The sequence below is a fragment of the Cotesia typhae genome, unplaced genomic scaffold (genome assembly GCF_013202065.1).
Source record: "Cotesia typhae breed Kobodo isofemale line unplaced genomic scaffold, CoteBio_Ctyphae contig_5, whole genome shotgun sequence".
In the NCBI taxonomy this organism is placed as follows: domain Eukaryota; kingdom Metazoa; phylum Arthropoda; class Insecta; order Hymenoptera; family Braconidae; genus Cotesia; species Cotesia typhae.
The window spans coordinates 11,875,166-11,893,519 of NW_027423757.1; the positions used below are offsets into that span (position 1 = coordinate 11,875,166).

The 18,354-nt window shown below is 29.3% G+C and overlaps 3 protein-coding genes and 2 long non-coding RNA genes across 8 annotated transcripts; 2 read left to right on the forward strand and 3 right to left on the reverse strand.

The window, feature by feature from the left end:
• The first annotated feature begins 207 nt into the window (after positions 1-207).
• LOC141530589 (trypsin-3) lies at positions 208-4,333 on the forward strand. Its single transcript, XM_074247781.1, has 6 exons — positions 208-872; positions 1,063-1,274; positions 1,356-1,489; positions 2,309-2,532; positions 2,612-2,980; positions 3,660-4,333. Exons 1-6 carry the CDS (start codon positions 786-788, stop codon positions 3,942-3,944), a joined length of 1,311 nt encoding a protein of 436 aa, XP_074103882.1. The 5' UTR covers positions 208-785; the 3' UTR covers positions 3,945-4,333.
• Nudc (nuclear distribution C, dynein complex regulator) lies at positions 4,188-18,218 on the reverse strand. The gene is made up of 8 exons (XM_074247785.1): positions 18,094-18,218; positions 17,788-18,017; positions 17,554-17,631; positions 16,849-17,085; positions 16,566-16,772; positions 5,328-5,522; positions 4,492-4,694; positions 4,188-4,400 (listed from the first exon to the last, which is right to left on the reverse strand). Exons 2-8 carry the CDS (start codon positions 17,857-17,859, stop codon positions 4,349-4,351), a joined length of 1,044 nt encoding a protein of 347 aa, XP_074103886.1. The 5' UTR covers positions 17,860-18,017; positions 18,094-18,218; the 3' UTR covers positions 4,188-4,348.
• LOC141530599 (uncharacterized) lies at positions 7,789-11,410 on the reverse strand. 3 transcript variants are annotated; one of them, XR_012479773.1, is made up of 5 exons: positions 10,979-11,410; positions 9,816-10,693; positions 8,693-8,974; positions 8,447-8,628; positions 7,789-8,009 (listed from the first exon to the last, which is right to left on the reverse strand). It is a non-coding gene; the product is annotated as an uncharacterized LOC141530599 (long non-coding RNA). The 3 variants fall into 3 exon arrangements; XR_012479772.1 differs by having other exon boundaries at positions 9,816-10,335; positions 10,431-11,410; XR_012479771.1 differs by having other exon boundaries at positions 9,816-11,410.
• Positions 11,546-12,268, reverse strand: LOC141531286 (uncharacterized). Its single transcript, XR_012479908.1, has 3 exons — positions 12,124-12,268; positions 11,829-12,028; positions 11,546-11,768 (listed from the first exon to the last, which is right to left on the reverse strand). It is a non-coding gene; the product is annotated as an uncharacterized LOC141531286 (long non-coding RNA).
• On the forward strand, positions 13,670-16,550 carry LOC141530596 (uncharacterized). 2 transcript variants are annotated; one of them, XM_074247794.1, is made up of 4 exons: positions 13,670-14,377; positions 14,851-15,113; positions 15,622-15,886; positions 16,065-16,550. In XM_074247794.1, exons 2-4 carry the CDS (start codon positions 14,862-14,864, stop codon positions 16,088-16,090), a joined length of 543 nt encoding a protein of 180 aa, XP_074103895.1. In that variant the 5' UTR covers positions 13,670-14,377; positions 14,851-14,861; the 3' UTR covers positions 16,091-16,550. The 2 variants fall into 2 exon arrangements, with proteins under 2 accessions (XP_074103895.1, XP_074103894.1); XM_074247793.1 differs by having other exon boundaries at positions 13,670-13,907.
• Positions 18,219-18,354: the final 136 nt, after the last annotated feature.

An 18,354-nucleotide genomic window follows, 5' to 3' on the forward strand; every position in this document is an offset into this window, starting at 1 on the left:
ACCAGCTAACTGTCACATGATATGACCCGCCATCTCTTCGCGAATCACGTCACGTGACAATGGAGAAATCTCATTGGTCAGCTTGTAATTTGCGACCAATCATTTTTATTATACCGCTTTTACCGCTTTTGTGCTCCATTAATGTTTACTTAGCAAAAAATTTTTGCAGCAAATTAATAACACTGAAGTTGACAGACATTAAAAATTTTTTAGAACTTTATAACAATTAAATTATTATAAAAAAAGTTTAATTAAAAAATTTCACATGTGAAAATTAATAAAAATTATGATTGAAAATTTTTTATGGTAATTGATCCGTTAAAAAAATTTTAAAAATTGACAACTGACGGCTAACTTCAGTATTATACGCCGAAGCATATTAAATTTGGGAGGTCTTCTATTTACCGCCGTTTTCGAAATTCTTCAAGTCTCTACGATATATTTTTAGAGAAAACATTCCCAGTGTAATAAAAGAAAAACCCGAGACTGAGACAAGACACAGGAGGGCACGTAAAGAAAATAAAACAAAAAATATAATAACTTTGGTTTGTATGTATGTAATATAATAAGAAAGGGTGGTTGTGAACGCGAGACCCGAACCAGACAACACTCTTGCCAGAAATCAACATAAGCTTGCGCCATTTAAATATTATTCCCATAACTGCTCGTATATACACCAAGTGCTCTTATTAAACTGCTAATATTATTTTTTATAGTCTTCTTTAATAATAATTAACAATAACAATAATAATTGATCTAGTTTGCGGTGAAAAAAAGTTAACAGAATGGTTTTAACATTTAAAATCTTTGACACCATAAATGTCGTGGTGATATTTATTATCACCACATATTTGCAACTTTTGTGTCACTCGGTGAGTAATTGTTACTTTTGTATTTATTTATTTATTTAATACTATTCATAAATTGTATTGTATATTTTAGATTGTAGATATTGTAGATTATTTATGGAGACCATTCCATTGCACCCGTTTGCATTATTCCAAAAATAACTTCTACAAGCGGATACTTTGATTTAAATTAATATTAAATAAAATATTTCAGGAACTCAATCAGCCGTTGGGTTTGCAAGTGCAAAATACATCTGTCGACAATTCAACGCTGATTCACAGCTTCGTTAAACCTGGGGACCTGAAAAAAATCTACAGACATCAAAGGCAGAATATTAAAGTTAAGAAAAGAATTACTGCCGGTAATTATAGAAATTGGAGTAAATGGTCGCCTTGTACTAAATCATGTACAACTCAGCGTCAAAGGTAATTGTCATAAAAAAATTTCACTTTATTTTTTTTATTTTAAAAATAAATATTTATGTTAATATTTATTATGCTAAACAGATGGTGTAGAGAACCAGGCACTTGTGAACGTGACGTTATAAGAGAAACCGCTTACTGTTATGTAAAAGGAAGTTTTTGTCAGAAGTGGATATACCGAAAAGTCCGGAAAGGATTTAAGAAGTATCCAGACGCTGGTATTTTTTTTTTTAAATTAGAAAAAAAAAAATGGTAATTTTTTACAAGTGGGGTCAATCCAATTTTAGGCCATAATTAAATAAAAAATTAATATTTTCAAATTTTTTTTTAAATTCTGCTCGCTTTTACGGCGGATTTATGATAAAAAATGTCGTGAAAAGAAAAAAATAAAAATTTCAATAGCTTTTTTGCTTTTAAAATTTGGAAAAAATTTTGGCTCTCATTTTTTTGGATAAAATTTATATTTTATCTTTTTTTAATTTTTTTGAAAAGTACATAAAAAAACAAACAATTAAAAAAAAATTGAATATCACAATTTTCTAATAAATTTATAAATTAAAAAAAAAATATATATATATATATATATATATATATATATATATATATATATATATATATATATATATATATATATATTAATAAAATCAATTGAAAATTTCATTCAAAAAAATGAAAATTAAAATCGTTGACCCCACTTGTAAATATTTACTCAATCAGTTTGGTGTAAATTAACCAGTTTAAAATCATAATTAAATTTTTTAAAGATACTTTCATAATTTTAAGTATCTCGTTTAAATATAAAAGTTTATAAATCATTTTTACTTTGAAATTTTTATTGAGATTGCGTGGTGTAAATTTATAAAATAAAATATTTTTATTTAGTATAGAATCTTGCGTAAGAGTTACACCATGAGTATTTAAAATCTTACAAATAATTTACACCATACTCACTGTAATAAATTTTTTATTGCACAGTCTTCCGAGTAATGGATGAAACATAACACAACATAAACAGTTAATTTAATAAATTCTTGCAGGAACAGTGACTAATGATCTATTAGATGAGTTGCAATCAAACCCCAATAAAATAAATAATTACAATTATAATTATAATAACTACGATGATGATAATAATTGGAAATGCGGGGTTACTGAACAAGAGAAGCACAGCAAGTTATCGTATTTATTGAGGATAATTGGTGGACATCCGGCAGTGGCTGGGAATTGGCCTTGGCAAGTCGCAATCCTTAATCGATATCGGGTACTAGCAGAAACCAGTCATACAATAAAATTATTTATTATTATTATTACCGTGAAATAAATAAATAAATTTACTTCAGGAGGCCTTCTGCGGTGGGACATTGGTGTCTCCAAAATGGGTGCTTACCGCAGCGCACTGCATCCGCAAGCACATCTACGTGCGGCTTGGAGAGCACGATTTAACGGTGAAAGAAGGAACGGAGCTGGAGTTTATAATAGACTCGTCTTTATCTGTAAAAATCCATCCAGACTACGACACCGATACGGTTGACAATGATGTAGCGCTTATAAGTTTGCCTTACTCATTAAATCCATCATCTTCGCGCGGAATCGCTTGCCTGCCGTTGCCTAATCAGCCGCTTCCTGTTAATCAGCTCTGCACAATTATCGGCTGGGGAAAATCTAAGACAACAGACAACTTTGGGACCGAGGTTCTCCACGAAGCGCGTGTGAGTATTAAAATTAATTTATAATTTATTAGCAACCTTGCAGTCATTATGTGACTGCCGCGGCTTGTGAATTATAAATAAATAAAATTTTGCTTTTTTGAATAATAATTTTCATTATATAGCACTGTGCTTTCTTAAATATTGACTTTTTTGAAGATATAATAAGCTCATCCAGATGTTACACTTATCAAGAGCTTTCATTTGAGTACCCACATGCATTTTTTATATATTTTTCATATATACATATTTGTAATATATATAAATATATGAAAAATTGATGTGGGTACTCAAATGAAAGGCCTCGATGAGTGTAACATCGGAATGAGCTTATATCTTCAAAAATATCATTAATTGACAAGATAGTAAAGCCAGTTCTTAATTATTGATATTTTTTAAGATATAAAATACCTTAAAAAGGCACAAATTCAAATCACAACCTTTGCAATGACACTAAATTTCACTAAAAAAACTGATTTTATAATATAACTATCCTGGATACAAACTTTTTCTTATTCTTTTAATAATATAAATAATTCACAATCTGCAATTTAAAGAAGAGAAAAATTCTCACATTAATTTGTAAGCTGTAATTATTTAACTTGTAGAAAAAAAAAAAAGACATGGTTAGACAGGCAATTATTATTGTAATGTGTGTACTTAGAGCTGATTAAAATTTTAGATACCCATTGTCTCGTCAGAGGCGTGCAGAAACATGTATGAAGACTATAAAATTACCAATAATATGTTTTGCGCGGGATACCACCGCGGCAGAATGGACTCTTGCGCCGGCGACAGCGGGGGACCGCTTTTGTGCCGAGATCCCAGTAGGCCTAATCATCCTTGGACGATTTTCGGCATCACGAGTTTCGGTGAAGGCTGCGGCAAACGCGGTAAATTTGGTATTTATGCCAAATTGACAAACTACATCAACTGGATTGCTACTGTCATGAAGGATTCTTCTTAACATACTGAATAACAGAATCCAGTCTTTCTTAATCAATGGCTCCATCGTCCATGGTATTTATCATTTCAGTATTATTTATTATTTATTCATTTTATTTTATTCAAAATTCACAGTGACAGCGTCGTTAAGTGTGACATATGTATTAGGTTGAAATTGTGACATACAAAAAGAATTTAAAATATAAAAAAAAAAAAAAATAACATTGATAATTAATGACCTAGATGCTTACAATTAGCTGAACGGAATAAAAATATCTGCGACTTAATTCTATATAATATTATTTAAAAATCAAGATTAAACTTATGATAAATGAATTTTAAATTTGAAAGATAAAAAATTAATCAAAACGAAACGACGCACGATATTGTAATTTAAAAAAAAAAATAAAATAAATAACATGCAGCTCAGTTGAATTTACATTTTGAAAAGTCCATCTCTGGATGCTGTTGCATAAACCTAAAATAGAAAGTTCAAATTTTATTGGCATTAATAATTGTTTGTGTTTGTGCCTCGTTTGTGTTTATGGATATTATCTAAGAGTACATACTTTTTAATGACATCTTGCTTCTTCTGTTCGTCAGATGTCGGCAATCCAAGCTCCTTCTGCCGCTGATCGTACATCATCTTCTCAACAAGACCGCGAGTCTCTCCATCAAGATCCGAGAGTTTGCTCGGCTCTGGATTTACCTTCTTGGTACTTATTTCCGGATCTGATGTGACAATATGTGACCACCACTGCATTTTATTGACCTTTAAACCAAAGATCCAAGTCAAATTTATTTTAATATATATACTAGCAACCTTGCAGTCACTATGTGACTGCCGTGGCTTGTGAACTATAAATAAATAAAATTTTGCTTTATTAAATAGTGGCTTTTGATAAATTGCACTGTACTTTTTTAACTATTGACGTTTTTGAAGATATAAGCTCATTCTGATGTTACACTCATCAAGAGCTTTCATTTGAGTACCCACATGCATTTTTGATATATTTTTCATATATACATATATATAATATATATATATATATATATATATATATATATATATATATATATATATATATATATATATATAAATATATGAAAAATTAATGTGGGTACTCAAATGAAAGCTCTCAATGAGTGTAACATCGGGATGAGCTTATATTTTTAAAAATGTCAATAATTCACAAGATACAAAGTAATTTCTTAATTATGTTTCAGATAAATACACTGGCCACAAAATTTTACTTATTCTCTTAACAACATAGATTAATTAATTATTACACCATAAACATCAATAATAATAGTAATATTTAATACTTAACTATAAATTTTACTATCATTATAATAATTATTTAAATTTATATTAATATTAATATTAATTAATAATTATTTATACCTTTTCCAAGTTTATGAGCAAAGTTTTGCCATCCTCAATAACCCAAGTGGAATCCTCAAGCTTAACTTCATGCGGAAAATCGCCGTCTATAATTGGTGGGTGACCTTTAATACCGCAGGTAAGATGTTTTTTAGTAATTACGACTTTAACATCTTTGGGCCTGGCGACAAAGCTGACCTTAAGTGGTACTCTTACCTAGATTTTAGTAACAACAACAGAAAAAATAAATTACCATTAATAACTGAGTGGCCATAAATTAAAGTATCGCTACAAAAAATACAATAATAAATATTATTAATCATAGTATAAATGACTTGCGATATTTCGTTTAAAAATACCATGTCGATTGTCAATTTTAAAAATACCTCAATAAATAAATAAATAAATATTAACTTTATTTCAGGGAATGGTGAAATGACCCTGAAAGACAGAGTAAAAAAAAATCTGTTAAAAGAACATAATCACAATAATGATAATAGTAATAAATAAATTATATACGATATTATAGAAAATGCTGCACGTGTGAGTTTATGGTTTGATGCATTCTTAGGAGTTAACACACGGCATATATTGTCTTAGACAGTGATTTGTGTCCATGATGACGACATCTGCTGCTTCTGCAGCAGTACTTACGTTAACACGCTGTCATTGAATCATAAAAAGGGCCAAGGGTAATATAAGAAACATGTGCGTATTAAGGATAACTTGAAAGCATTTAAACATACATTGCGCTTCTCGCATACGTTTATCCCCCGTACTCGCAATTTACATACATATAAATAAATAATTTAAATGCATGTATCATAAAAAATTGACCGTAAGATAAAAAATAACTCGGCATCAGCTTACTAGTAAAGCGAATAATTCTCTACGTGCTTTTCTTTGTCAGCGAGTTATTTAAATACGTCAAAATCACGTCTCGCAACATGTCTCACGTCGACTTGTAAGTAAAGTACATTTAAATAATAAATAATCATGACTAAGTGTACAGTAGATTATTTTACAGTTACATTTTATATTATGTACCATTACTTAACACTCAGATCAGCTTTTAGTCTTTAAGTAACAGTCAGTATAATAAACTAAAAAAAAAATATTCTTGATGATATCTTTATAAGAGCTTATTACAACAAAAATATTTTATTTTATTACTGGCAACCTTGCAGTCACTATGTGACTGTCGTGAACTAGAAATAAATAAAATTTTGCTTTATTAAATAATTACACTGTAATTTTTTAAAGATATAAGCTCATCCCGATTTTACACTCATCAAGAGCTTTCATTTGAGTACCCACATCAATTTTTCATATATTTTTCATATGTATATATATATATATATATATATATATATATATATATATATATATATATATATATATAATATATATAAATATATAAAATATATGAAAAATTGATGTGGGTATTCAAATAAAAGGTCTCGATGAGTGTAACATCGGGATGAGCTTATATCCTTAAAAATTTCAATAGTTAAGAATTTATGTATCTTGTCACCGGATAATGTTTATGAAGATATAAGCTCATCTTGATGTTACACTCATCGAGACCTTTTATTTGAGTACCCACATGATTTTTTTTATATATTTCATATATATATGATATATTAAATACTTATCGTAATAAATTGATTATCGGTGAAAATGATATAAATATTATGATATAATTTTATTTTTAGTGTAACGTAATCCTGAGTGACCAAAGCAGGACAATTATGACGCTGATCGCTACCAGTTACGCCGAAGATGACGCCGGTGATGATTAATTTATTTAAAAATAAAATATTCCGCGCCGAAGAATCCGATGGAAATAGAACGTGTTGTTTTTTTTTTTCTTTTTTTATTCTTGTAAAGATAAACAGATCCGAAATTCCATGTGAATTACGTCGGAATTAACGTTCACGTTATACGAGAGATGGACCGGTTCATTATATTATAATGATTATGCTTTTGAAGCAAAGAAGTGGAAGTAAAATCAAAAATCGGCGCCAGTCTACCATCACCATCACAGCAAAACCGTGTACAGGTCAAAGAACGACCTTGCTTTTTCCCTGTCTCTGGTTATACTGAGTCGCCAAAGAGATACACGACGGCCGCGGACAATTTTTAACGTCCTTGTCATCTGTTTCTTTCACGCACCAACGAGCCCGCATTATCCATCTCATCCTTTCTCATCCCTCAGGTATTTTTATTTTATAATAAAAATAAAAATCTATCTGTAAAATTATTTAAATAATTTATTCCGAGCGCTAGAGCAAAATTAATGCTAATAAAATCTAACAGGTATATGTATAGTTGACTAGATTTAACGGTGGACAATCTAGACAATAGTGCCTGGAGTTTTTAAAAAATACCACTGCACGGCTATTATTTATACAAACGTTAAATTACCTCTATGTATATATATGTATTAAGGAATGCGACAAGCCAAGAGTTACACTACTAGTTTTATGTTTTTTTTTTTTTTTTTTATATATATATATATATATATATATATATATATATATTTTTTACGCTCCTGCGGTGCGATTAACCTCCTTTTAGCTGTGACGTCAGATTTTGATAGTTATTTGTGAAACACCCACATAGCACTCCTATCCCGGTCTTGTGTGCCTTTACTCTATTGAAATAAATGCAGACTTAAAAATTTTATCGACAAAACTGAATCTGAAAAATATAAATAAAAATAAAAATTAGCCAGATAGAAAAACAAAAACAAGAATAAATAATTAGCTACTTATTCTAATGACAAGTTATTATTCAACAAAACAGAAATTAGGAACTAGATTGTAAGCAGAGTTAAGGACGCTCAATTAAATAGCCTCTCGCGTCAAGTACACATTTCTTATTGCCTTTTACTTTTAGTTTGTATATATAGTTGGTAGCTTGTAGCTACACAAGATCGTTATCTCGATTCGTTTGCTCAATGTTTCAATAAATAATTTAAGCTTAAAAAATAATAACAAAACAATATATAAGTACTTAATATTTTTTTAACACAAGCTATTTAATTTTTTTTCTCTAGTCTATTCTGTTCGTTAAACTTTTTAGCCTTGAGTGAAAATAAAATAATAAAACATGTAACGTTACAAATTAGAACGTACCCGTATAAAGATAAACGTTTTATAGTCTCATTATCGGCTTAGCAAAAATTTCATCACTTTATAATTTATATTTGTCATATATTAATATGGTTTAACTCATCAGTGGTGTTGATGCTGGTTATGCCATCCCCGCATCCACATCATTAAACATATAACACCAAACGGCAGATGCTGAGTTGAGTCTAGAAAGAGGAACAAATAAAAGTTAAAGTATTTTTATATTATACAGGACTCGGCTAATACTACCCATTAGATATTATATGTTATAAAAGTAGATCCTAATGCTTTCGTAATTTTTTCTCGGGCACCATCAGGTCACCCCACCAGTTTCAGCTGGATAGATTTCTTTTATCGGTTCAGATCCTGGTTGAGTATGCTCTACAAGGTCGCTTCATTCGTCTTTGTATGCCACCTAACGACACAATAAGAGCTCGATCTACCAATACAGATTTTATTTTAATACGTGGATTATTTTAGGTAGATTTTATAAAATCTATCTATTGCATTGGCCCTTGCGTCAAAATTCACCTAGAATTTCGTACTACATATATTAATTATTTAGTCGAGTAAGATTAAAAAAAAAAAAAAAAAAATGACACTGGTTTGGAAGTTTATATACAATTGTGGTCATTAATTTAATCATGTTTTTAATTTTACTCAAAAATAGCCATTTGTAAACTAGAAGGTTTATAAATTACTAACTTTTACCCGCGGCTTCGCTCACGATAAAGCCCTTAGATAAATATTAAAGATCATTACATTTCAATAAAACTGAATCAATGTGATTCTAATTTTTTTATCTTTTGTAAAAAATAAATTTTGTATAGATAAATTAAAAAAATTAGTTAATAATGTAATTTGTAAAATTATTATAAAAAAAGATATTAATGAAATTAACGAAATGAAAATTTCACTAAATATAAATTCAGTCATTTAAAAAATAGCGAAAAACAAAAATCTGTGACTACGTCAAGTTAGCCAATTTTTTTTTTTTTTTTTGCAGAAACTTATAAAATTAGCCATTGTAAACTTCACTAATTGTAAAATTAGCCGTTTTTAAATTTTTTATTCAATTTAGAAACAATTAAGAATTGGCTAAATTCACGAAGCCACAGATTTTTTTTTTCGCTATATATTTTATAAATGATTGCATTTTTATTTAATGAAATTTTCATTTCATTAATTTCATTAATATAATTTTTTATTTGCGACTAATTTTATAAATGACATTATCAACTAATTTCCAAATTTAGAGTTAATAAGCGTTCTAGTTTACAAACAGTAACATTAACAACATACTTAAATAAATGACCACGATTATATGTACGTATATAGAAGTTTAAATATATATTTATGTAATATAACGCACGGCTTGTGGACACGATAGCTCCCACAATTCTTAATGAATCTTCATAAAACTTGGTAGACTTATTCTGTAGACAATTAGCTTTCAAGAGTTCAAAAATGAGCTAAATCCATCAAATAGTTTAGAAATAGCAGCCATTTTTGCAATGTTGCAGTTACTGTGTTTTAAAATTGAGCAGCTGATTTACTTTTTTCATAAACTTGAGGGATAATAATTAGTAACAACATTGTTATTAAAATCATGGATCATATGATATCTTCCTTCCATCTTGGCGGATGCTGAATAGCCTTATTTATTTAAACACTTGTTCGACCGCTGGCCAACGTGATGAAATAAATGAAAAAATCCCATGCGTGGAAATTTTATTTCCGTCTTCTTTTTATATTAGAGGTCCTACTCATTTGAACCTCCGCTTTCTTTTCTGATCGATGAGTCAAAATATCAATTGGCGGAAATCCCGTTACTTTGACCTTCCCTTCAGTAGTGTTTAAACTTTTACTCTTGTTAGTTTGTTTTTCTGAAACTTTTTTTAACTTGACGCCTTTCACAATTCCGAAATGATTTACGGGTAAAATTAAAAATAAAAAAATAGCAAAAGATAAAAAAAAAAATATTTACAAGAATAAAAATTGTTCAAAGTGATTTGAAGAATGTAGAAAAAAAAAAAACACTAATAGGAGTATTTAGCTGGTTTTTTCAAGGTTCTGGTATTTCTTTGTTGCCTCAGATTACTGGGCACAATTATTGTCACCGCAGTCTAACCATTAAATTCTTAACTCACGAGCATCAGTCCGCATAATTAGCTTCCGTAAAAAATATAATCCATGAGAAAAAGCTTAGATAATCATAATCTCGATTATAAATTCACGTTCACGCTGTTTCTGTAAATGGAAAAATAAATAAATAAAAATATAAATACAATAGTAAGAAGATAAATCATTGCCCTAGTGGTAAGGCCGTTGAATGATATTGATTAAATATTACGCGAGTTATGTTAATAAGAATGCAAAATCTTGGGTAACAATACTCGAGATTAGCATAAACAATAAGAGTATAAATGTTGACAGCAATATTCTGGACCGTTGAGTCACTTGACGGCTTCAAGGCCCGGCCTTGTCTTTCTTATGACAGTTTAAATCTCTTCCGTGTTATACATTCTCACCCACCTTAAATGTAAATACAAATAAAGGTGTAGATGTGGCTATACAAGTAAAAATAAAAATATCCTTGCAAATCCATTACAATTGCGCAATTTGGATTTAAATATTGCTGAAAAAAATCCTCAAGAGCCATTTGACCCGCATTAATTAAATCAATAAATCCAGTAGCCAGAAGACAGTCAACTAGCCACATGTTAATAACAATTGGTTACACTAGGTCGGGATGCTTCGGCTCTTTGATTGTCTGCGGGCGTCGGCTGACTATACATGCGAGCCTTTCACTTTTCTTATCTCACGCGCAATAATGTTGTTGGAACTTGGAACTGCTGCCGCCTCCACGAGTACATAGACGTACTGGTGCTCACGTACAATCACCGTCATCTCACCAGCTAGCTACACAACTACTTGAGCTGGAGGTATTATCAGAGTCTGGCTGTACTTCTTGTCTACTTTAACTTGTAGTCTTTAAATACATATATATATATATATATATATATATATATATATATATATATATATATATATATATATATATATATATATATATAAGAATCCAGCGAGTGTTTCTTCAGCTTCAGCATCTCACAATAAACCGGCACACCAAAGCGGTTTGCCTTCGGCGGTCTTCATCGATACTCACGTACACACTCATTTAGTGTTCCTTGATATGAAACAGTGTAGCGTTGCAAACCCAACGCATTTAATTAAATCGCTTGTATTTGCCTGGTCTATTGCTTGATGCCGATCCTGATGTTGTGTTGATGATGAAGATGGAGATGACGGTCACACGAAAATGCTGTGTGAAACATGGAACATTTAAGAATTAATATTTTTATTTTTATTTAATTATACGTACCGGCAATTCTTGCAGAAATAAAATGTAATATTATGGAAATTGTATTCTTCATGTCCAATGCTAAGACTGAAAAATAATAATTATTTAACTAGATGCACAACATCTCGAGTGACCTAGCTCCGGGACACGGGAGACTGAGGATCCAGGAGCGAGGTATCCTAGCGTGATGCCGAGGACCTTGACCTGGGATCTAGATTAATCTTAAACATAAATAAATCCCGTTTATCATTCTGTTTTAATTAAATGCCTCTTAATGTATTCATTATTGAGCAACTATATTTCGTGTTTTATGCACCTTAAATTAACCATCTTGTTGTTTGTTCCTTTTATTAATTTTATTAATCACTCGGTTTTACCGAGTTGATAAAATGCGTTGTCAGCGTACGATTGTATTCAACCTTTTTTTGTCTACTTCTTTCTAAAATTTATTTAGGAAAATACCCGAAATAAAAAATTAAACTTTATAATTTTTAAAAGAAATAAAATTTTTTTGGTAATTTTTTACAACTGGGGTCAACTGTTTTAATTTTCATTTTTTTTAACGAAATTTCTATTTGATTTTATTTATTTATATATATATATATATATATATATATATATATATATATATATATATATATATATATATATATATATATATATATATATATATATATATATATATATATATATATATATATTTTTTTTTTTATTAACAATTAAAAAAAAAAAAATTATCCAAAAACATGAGCCAAAATTTTTTTCAACTTTTGAAGTCAAAAATTTTTATTTTTTTCTTTCACGATATTTTTTATCATAAATCCACCGTAAAAATAAGCAGAATCAAAAAAAAATTTTAAATGTTAATTTTTTACCTAGATATGGCCAAAAATAAACCCCACTCATAAATAATTACTTAAAAAAATTTTTTTAAAAGAAATAAATTTTTTTTTAGAAAACATGAGCAAGTAAAAAATTAAAAAAAAATAATTAAGTATCTTTAGAATTAAATATCATCGATATTTAATAGAATTTGATGACTAGTTCAGGAGATACTTCCGCGGTGAATTGAAGAATGTTGTATCACATCTAAAAGACACATTGCCGCTTCTATATATGTAACTTGGTTTGCAATATACATATCCACTATCCAGGCTCTTGTTAGGCCCGCTCGCAATTCCCATATATACTTGAACTGCCAATTGAGATAGATACATGTAGTTTGTAGTATCAAAGTCGACCTCGCCTGAGTCTCCTCTCTCTTTCAAGTCTCGAAATCTTTTCCGGTTAATTAACTTGCGCTTCCACACAATAAGCTTGTAACTCATCTGTAATAAATAATTAAAAAAATAATAAATATATTTATTGGCTTACCTTTTCTTGCCATTGACACAAACAATAATCAGCAAACTACCACTTGGACTACTGAATAGTTATTAAACATAATATGTCTATTAGTAATCTACTACTCGGAATAAAAGATAAATTCCTGGTTGATTAGTTTGACATCGAGAGTATAATAAATAAAAATTTATTTAATTGACTGGGTTATCGTGCCCGTCAAACTGATTGGGAAACCTGGATAAATTATAATAAAATATACGAGCGTATACTGTAGATAAAAAACGAAATAACAGCGTTTTATTTCGTCAAGCAAGAAAGCAAAGACCCTTGACTGAAAAATAGTAAATTTATAATATAATAAGATTGTATTGTGGTATATCCGGTATGGTTCGCTATAGCAAAACGGACGTTTCAGCAGCCTCGTACATGCCGCTGGTAAAACCGCTGATACTCAATAGTAAGGTGAGCTAGCGGTGGGAGATACGAAGGTATATAAAACCGGCTGAAAATCGGTAAGAGTCAGTCCAACGACCAGACGCTCTAGTCGCGTGCCCGTGTGTGCGAGAGAGTGAGGAGACTCCAGGATCGAGGATCTTACTTGACAAGCGACGACATCCTCGAGAAAACTCCACACAGTAGTCGCGGGTGATTCTGTGCACGATTTTCCAATAGACGTTTTGTTTCATAATCATAACTGGCACAAATGCTGATAGTTCATGTCCACATTACGCTCGCTGATTGCGCGAAAGTTTTTATGTAATATTCAAGTTTTAGCAAATTGCCAATTTTACTTTTCGTTTTTTTTTTTTTTTTTTTTTTAACATTGCTCTGAAATAAAAAAATAAAATAAATATAAATTTTAATTAAAAAAAAAAAAACTTGGTGGATAGTCAAAGCACAGAGCACGTTTACTGTGTGTGTGTATGTGTGTGTGTGTGTGTTTTTAAATTGTCAAGACCGTAAAACCAAAGTTTAGTTGTCGGGAGTGCTGTTATAAAGCCGCGAGATATAATTGGGATTGTTATTTAAATTTTGTTTTTAAAAATTACTTTCTGTGGCTTAATTTACGATCCAACAAGTTTTTAAAAAAGGAAATATAATTATTTGCAAAGAGGAAACAACCTTTTTAAATAACAGCGATAATAATAATAATAATAATAATTATATTATTATTATTATTATTATTATTATTATTATTATTATTATTATTATTATTGAAGATTTGAGTAAGTTCATTGTACTTTGCCAACAAAATGTCATAGATATGCTATAACTATAATTTAATATACTTACATTCATGTTCTGTGCACTATCTGGCAACTTGTTTTATTTATTTTGTTATACTATATTGTAATGTACAATATAAAGCAACAGATATTTCGACACTCGATTCAGATATACGTGTACTGGTACATGCACATGTAAATCTAATAATTACTATTTTTATTATGTGACAGTAATTAAGAAATTAAAAATAATTGTGCAATGTATTGCAATTTTTTGCTTTTATAGACTCCAGGACACGTAATCCTATTGAGAGATAACTCACCAACAATTTAATAAATTAATTACCCCTTGCCGAGTAATTTTTCGCTTATTACAATTAAAAACTCTATTACTCGTTGATAATTTATAATTACCACCGTCAAGGTGTAAATTAATTTCTAATTAATAATTATTTACGGTTTATTATTATCAGGATCGATCGGAATGTTGACGACGAGCGAGACGCAGCCGTCGACGCTGGTGGCAACAATGACCGATCCGAACTACAAAAATTGGCACATCCCCAGGCCTTCTTTGGTTATCGGTCGCATTGGTGATAAAGAAAGTGGCGACGAGTACTCTGTCCATAATTGGGTCCAGCATCATCATTACAACAATCTTAATTCCAATTCTGATAGCAACGCACCTTCTGCTAAAAATTCATCATCTTCACAGAAATCAACAGTCAGCGCACATGTAAGTTTTTTTCTTTCTTCTTTTTTAAAATTTATCTATCTAAAAATAATAATTAATTAGCAACCTTACAGTCATTATGCGATTGCCGTGACTTGTTAACTGTAAATAAATAAAATTTTGATTCATTAAATAATTACTTATGTTAAATTGCACTGTACTTTTTTAACGATTGACGTTTTTAAAAATATAAGCTCATCCCGATGTTACACTCAGCAAGAGCTTTCATTTGAGTACCCACATCAATTTTTCATATATTTTTTATATATATATATATATATATATATATATATATATATATATATATATATATATATATATATATATATATATATATATATATAATATATGAAAAATTAATGTGGGTACTCAAATGAAAGGTCTTAACGAGTGTAATGTCGGGATGAGCTTATTTCTTAAAAAATGTCAATAGTTCACAAGATACAAGGTCAGTTCTTAATTATTTAGATAATTATTAAATTAATTAATTACAATAAAATTTTTAAAATAGAGCATAGCATCATCAGGAACTCTACTACTCACAGCAGCAAATTTAGCAGCCATACAACCGCCAACACTGGTACCACAAAAGCAAAAATCAACAGACGCAGTATCAGTAGCAAGTAGCACACATTTTACAGTCGTCAATGGATTAGGCAGATCCGTAGTTATGTACAAAAAATCCTGGTGTGCAAGACATCAGCTGACGGTTCTTGTTTGTACGATGAGTTTTCTTTTTATGGTTGGTCTATTAGCCGGAGTAATTTACATGGAGAGTAAGCATCTATTCAATTACACTTCCATATATTAACAATAATAATTATTCATTTATCTCACTGCTATTTATACCATCTTAAATCACTGTTTTATCTTCACCATCATCATCATCATTAAATCAATCAATCAATAAATTGAATTGATTGACGAGACTAATTAAACACCTTTATTTTTCAGTGCGAATTCGCGATAAGTACGATTAAATAAATAACTTATTAAAATACCACTGGGAGAGAGAGACAGACGTTGTTTAATTAAAATTAAAATTACGGCGACAGGGTACTCGAGGATATGCCAATAACGATGGGATAATTATTCATTTTCTTTAACAGTGCAGCACTTTCTGGATAAAGAAGAAAAATTTAATTATCTTAGCAGAGGAGCGTGTGCTGTATTTAGCCAATAAATCAAGCGGCCATTAAACTTTGTTTGTTTAAATATACACGCACATCAGCTAATTAAACAATTAATTATTAAAATAATAATTAATAAATTAACTTAATTATTTGAAATTATAAATTGTCGCCTATGAAGCTCTTTGTATCTGTGATACTTATTTATCTTGTAATGCGTTAAAATTTATTTTCTACTTCTAATTTCAAGTAAATCGATAAATAAATAATTTATAAACAATAAAATGTATGAATAAAATAACATTGTAGATATAGTAGTACTTACTTCGACCTCCTGAAGGGTCTGTGTCCATTTGTAATTGGGCATGTCGGCTCCGTTTCCACTGTTGGGCTTCAGCTTGCCTTTCTCTGCCTCGTCTTCTTCATCATTGTCTTCCTTTGTCTTCGCTTCCTCGGATTTCTTCTCTTCAGCCGGCGCTTCGGTCTGACCGTTCACCGTCGAGGAACTGGTGCCAGGAACTGACGCACTGGACTGGATTTAAAATTAAAATTAAAGTACTTTAATTAAAAAAAAAAAAATTATTTTAATTTGATGGAATTATAGATACCTCTCCTTTCTTGTTGGTCCACTCTTCTTTCAGCTTATCCGCCATTTCATCAGTTACCTCTTCAATTTTGCAAGGGCTATCATCATCCAACATCATCTTCGCGGCTTCTTGTTCTTCTTTGCGCTTTTTTTCTAATTTTTCCTGGCGTTTTCGCTCCTGTTCAGCGCGTTCTTCTTTTTCTTTGTTGTGCTTGGCGATGGCTGTAGCTTGATGCTTTTTGAATTTGCTATTTACCAACTAAAAAATTATAAAATTAAATTTTAATTACATTTAATAAAAAAAAAAAAAAAAAAAAAAGTAATAAATAGTTTTTGATATTTATCATAAATTAATCTTAAGCATTAAATTATTTAAAAATTAAATAAAAATTAATTCTTAATTTTTATTATAAATAATAATTAATTTTTAATTCCTGTAGAAAAATAAATTAAGCCTAGAAAATAATTTAAAAAAATTGCATTTATAATTTTTCAGAGCTTTTAAAAATGGAATTTTTTAAATAAATTTTTTTACTATAAATTATTTGTTAAAAAAATTCTGAAAATGTCAATTAAATTAATTCTAATTTACAAAATAAAAAAAAAAAATTATAAATTGATAAATAAATAAATAAAAATAAAAAATTAAAGCTTTATTTAATTAAAAATAAGTTAATAATAAGAATTATTATTATTATTATTATAGAATAGTAGTATTAAAAATTACCTTCTCAGCTGCTCCTTCGCCGCCACCAGTGTAAAAGTCCGTTTTGCGGGCAAGGAAATTGAAGATAGTGTCCAATAACTAAAAAAAAAAAAAAAAAAAAAATATCAAATCAATTGAACATTATCAAAATACAATTTTAAATGAATCATCGATAAACTTCTAGAATGATCTAACTTATAAGGTTAATCAAGCGACAAAATATCATTTGTCACCGCTAAAAAATTAAAAACTTACATCCTGGACTCCTCCTTCATGTTGCTGGGCCATGGCCATCAGCATGCCATCGAATTTGTCCTCCGTTGACATTTTAATATTTATTTATTTACTCTAATTATTATTTATCTCCACGAGTATCAATAACACTAGTCACATTGACCACAGTCTTTGAAATATCAACAGCAAACAATGGTTTAGATTAGATTCGTTTTAACCATGGCAACCAACTACGCCAGAAGCGCCATCACCTAAAAAATTAATTAACAATTAATTTTTTTTAATAAAGAATAATTATTGTAAATTATTTATTTATTTAATTTTTACCTCAATGTTGAAGAGTTGTTATTGTTATTGACGTGAATATTTGTTATTGTTTTTTAAAAGGACACTGAAGTTAACTGACAAGAAATTTTATTATTATTTTATAGCAATAAAATAAATAAAATTATAAAAAAAATTTAATTAAAAAATTAAACATGTAAAAATTTATATAAATTATTTGTGGAAATTTTTTTTTTTATAGTTGACTTTTTATAAAAATTTTGACTGCTGTCAGCTAACTTCACTATCATTTTTTAAATTAAT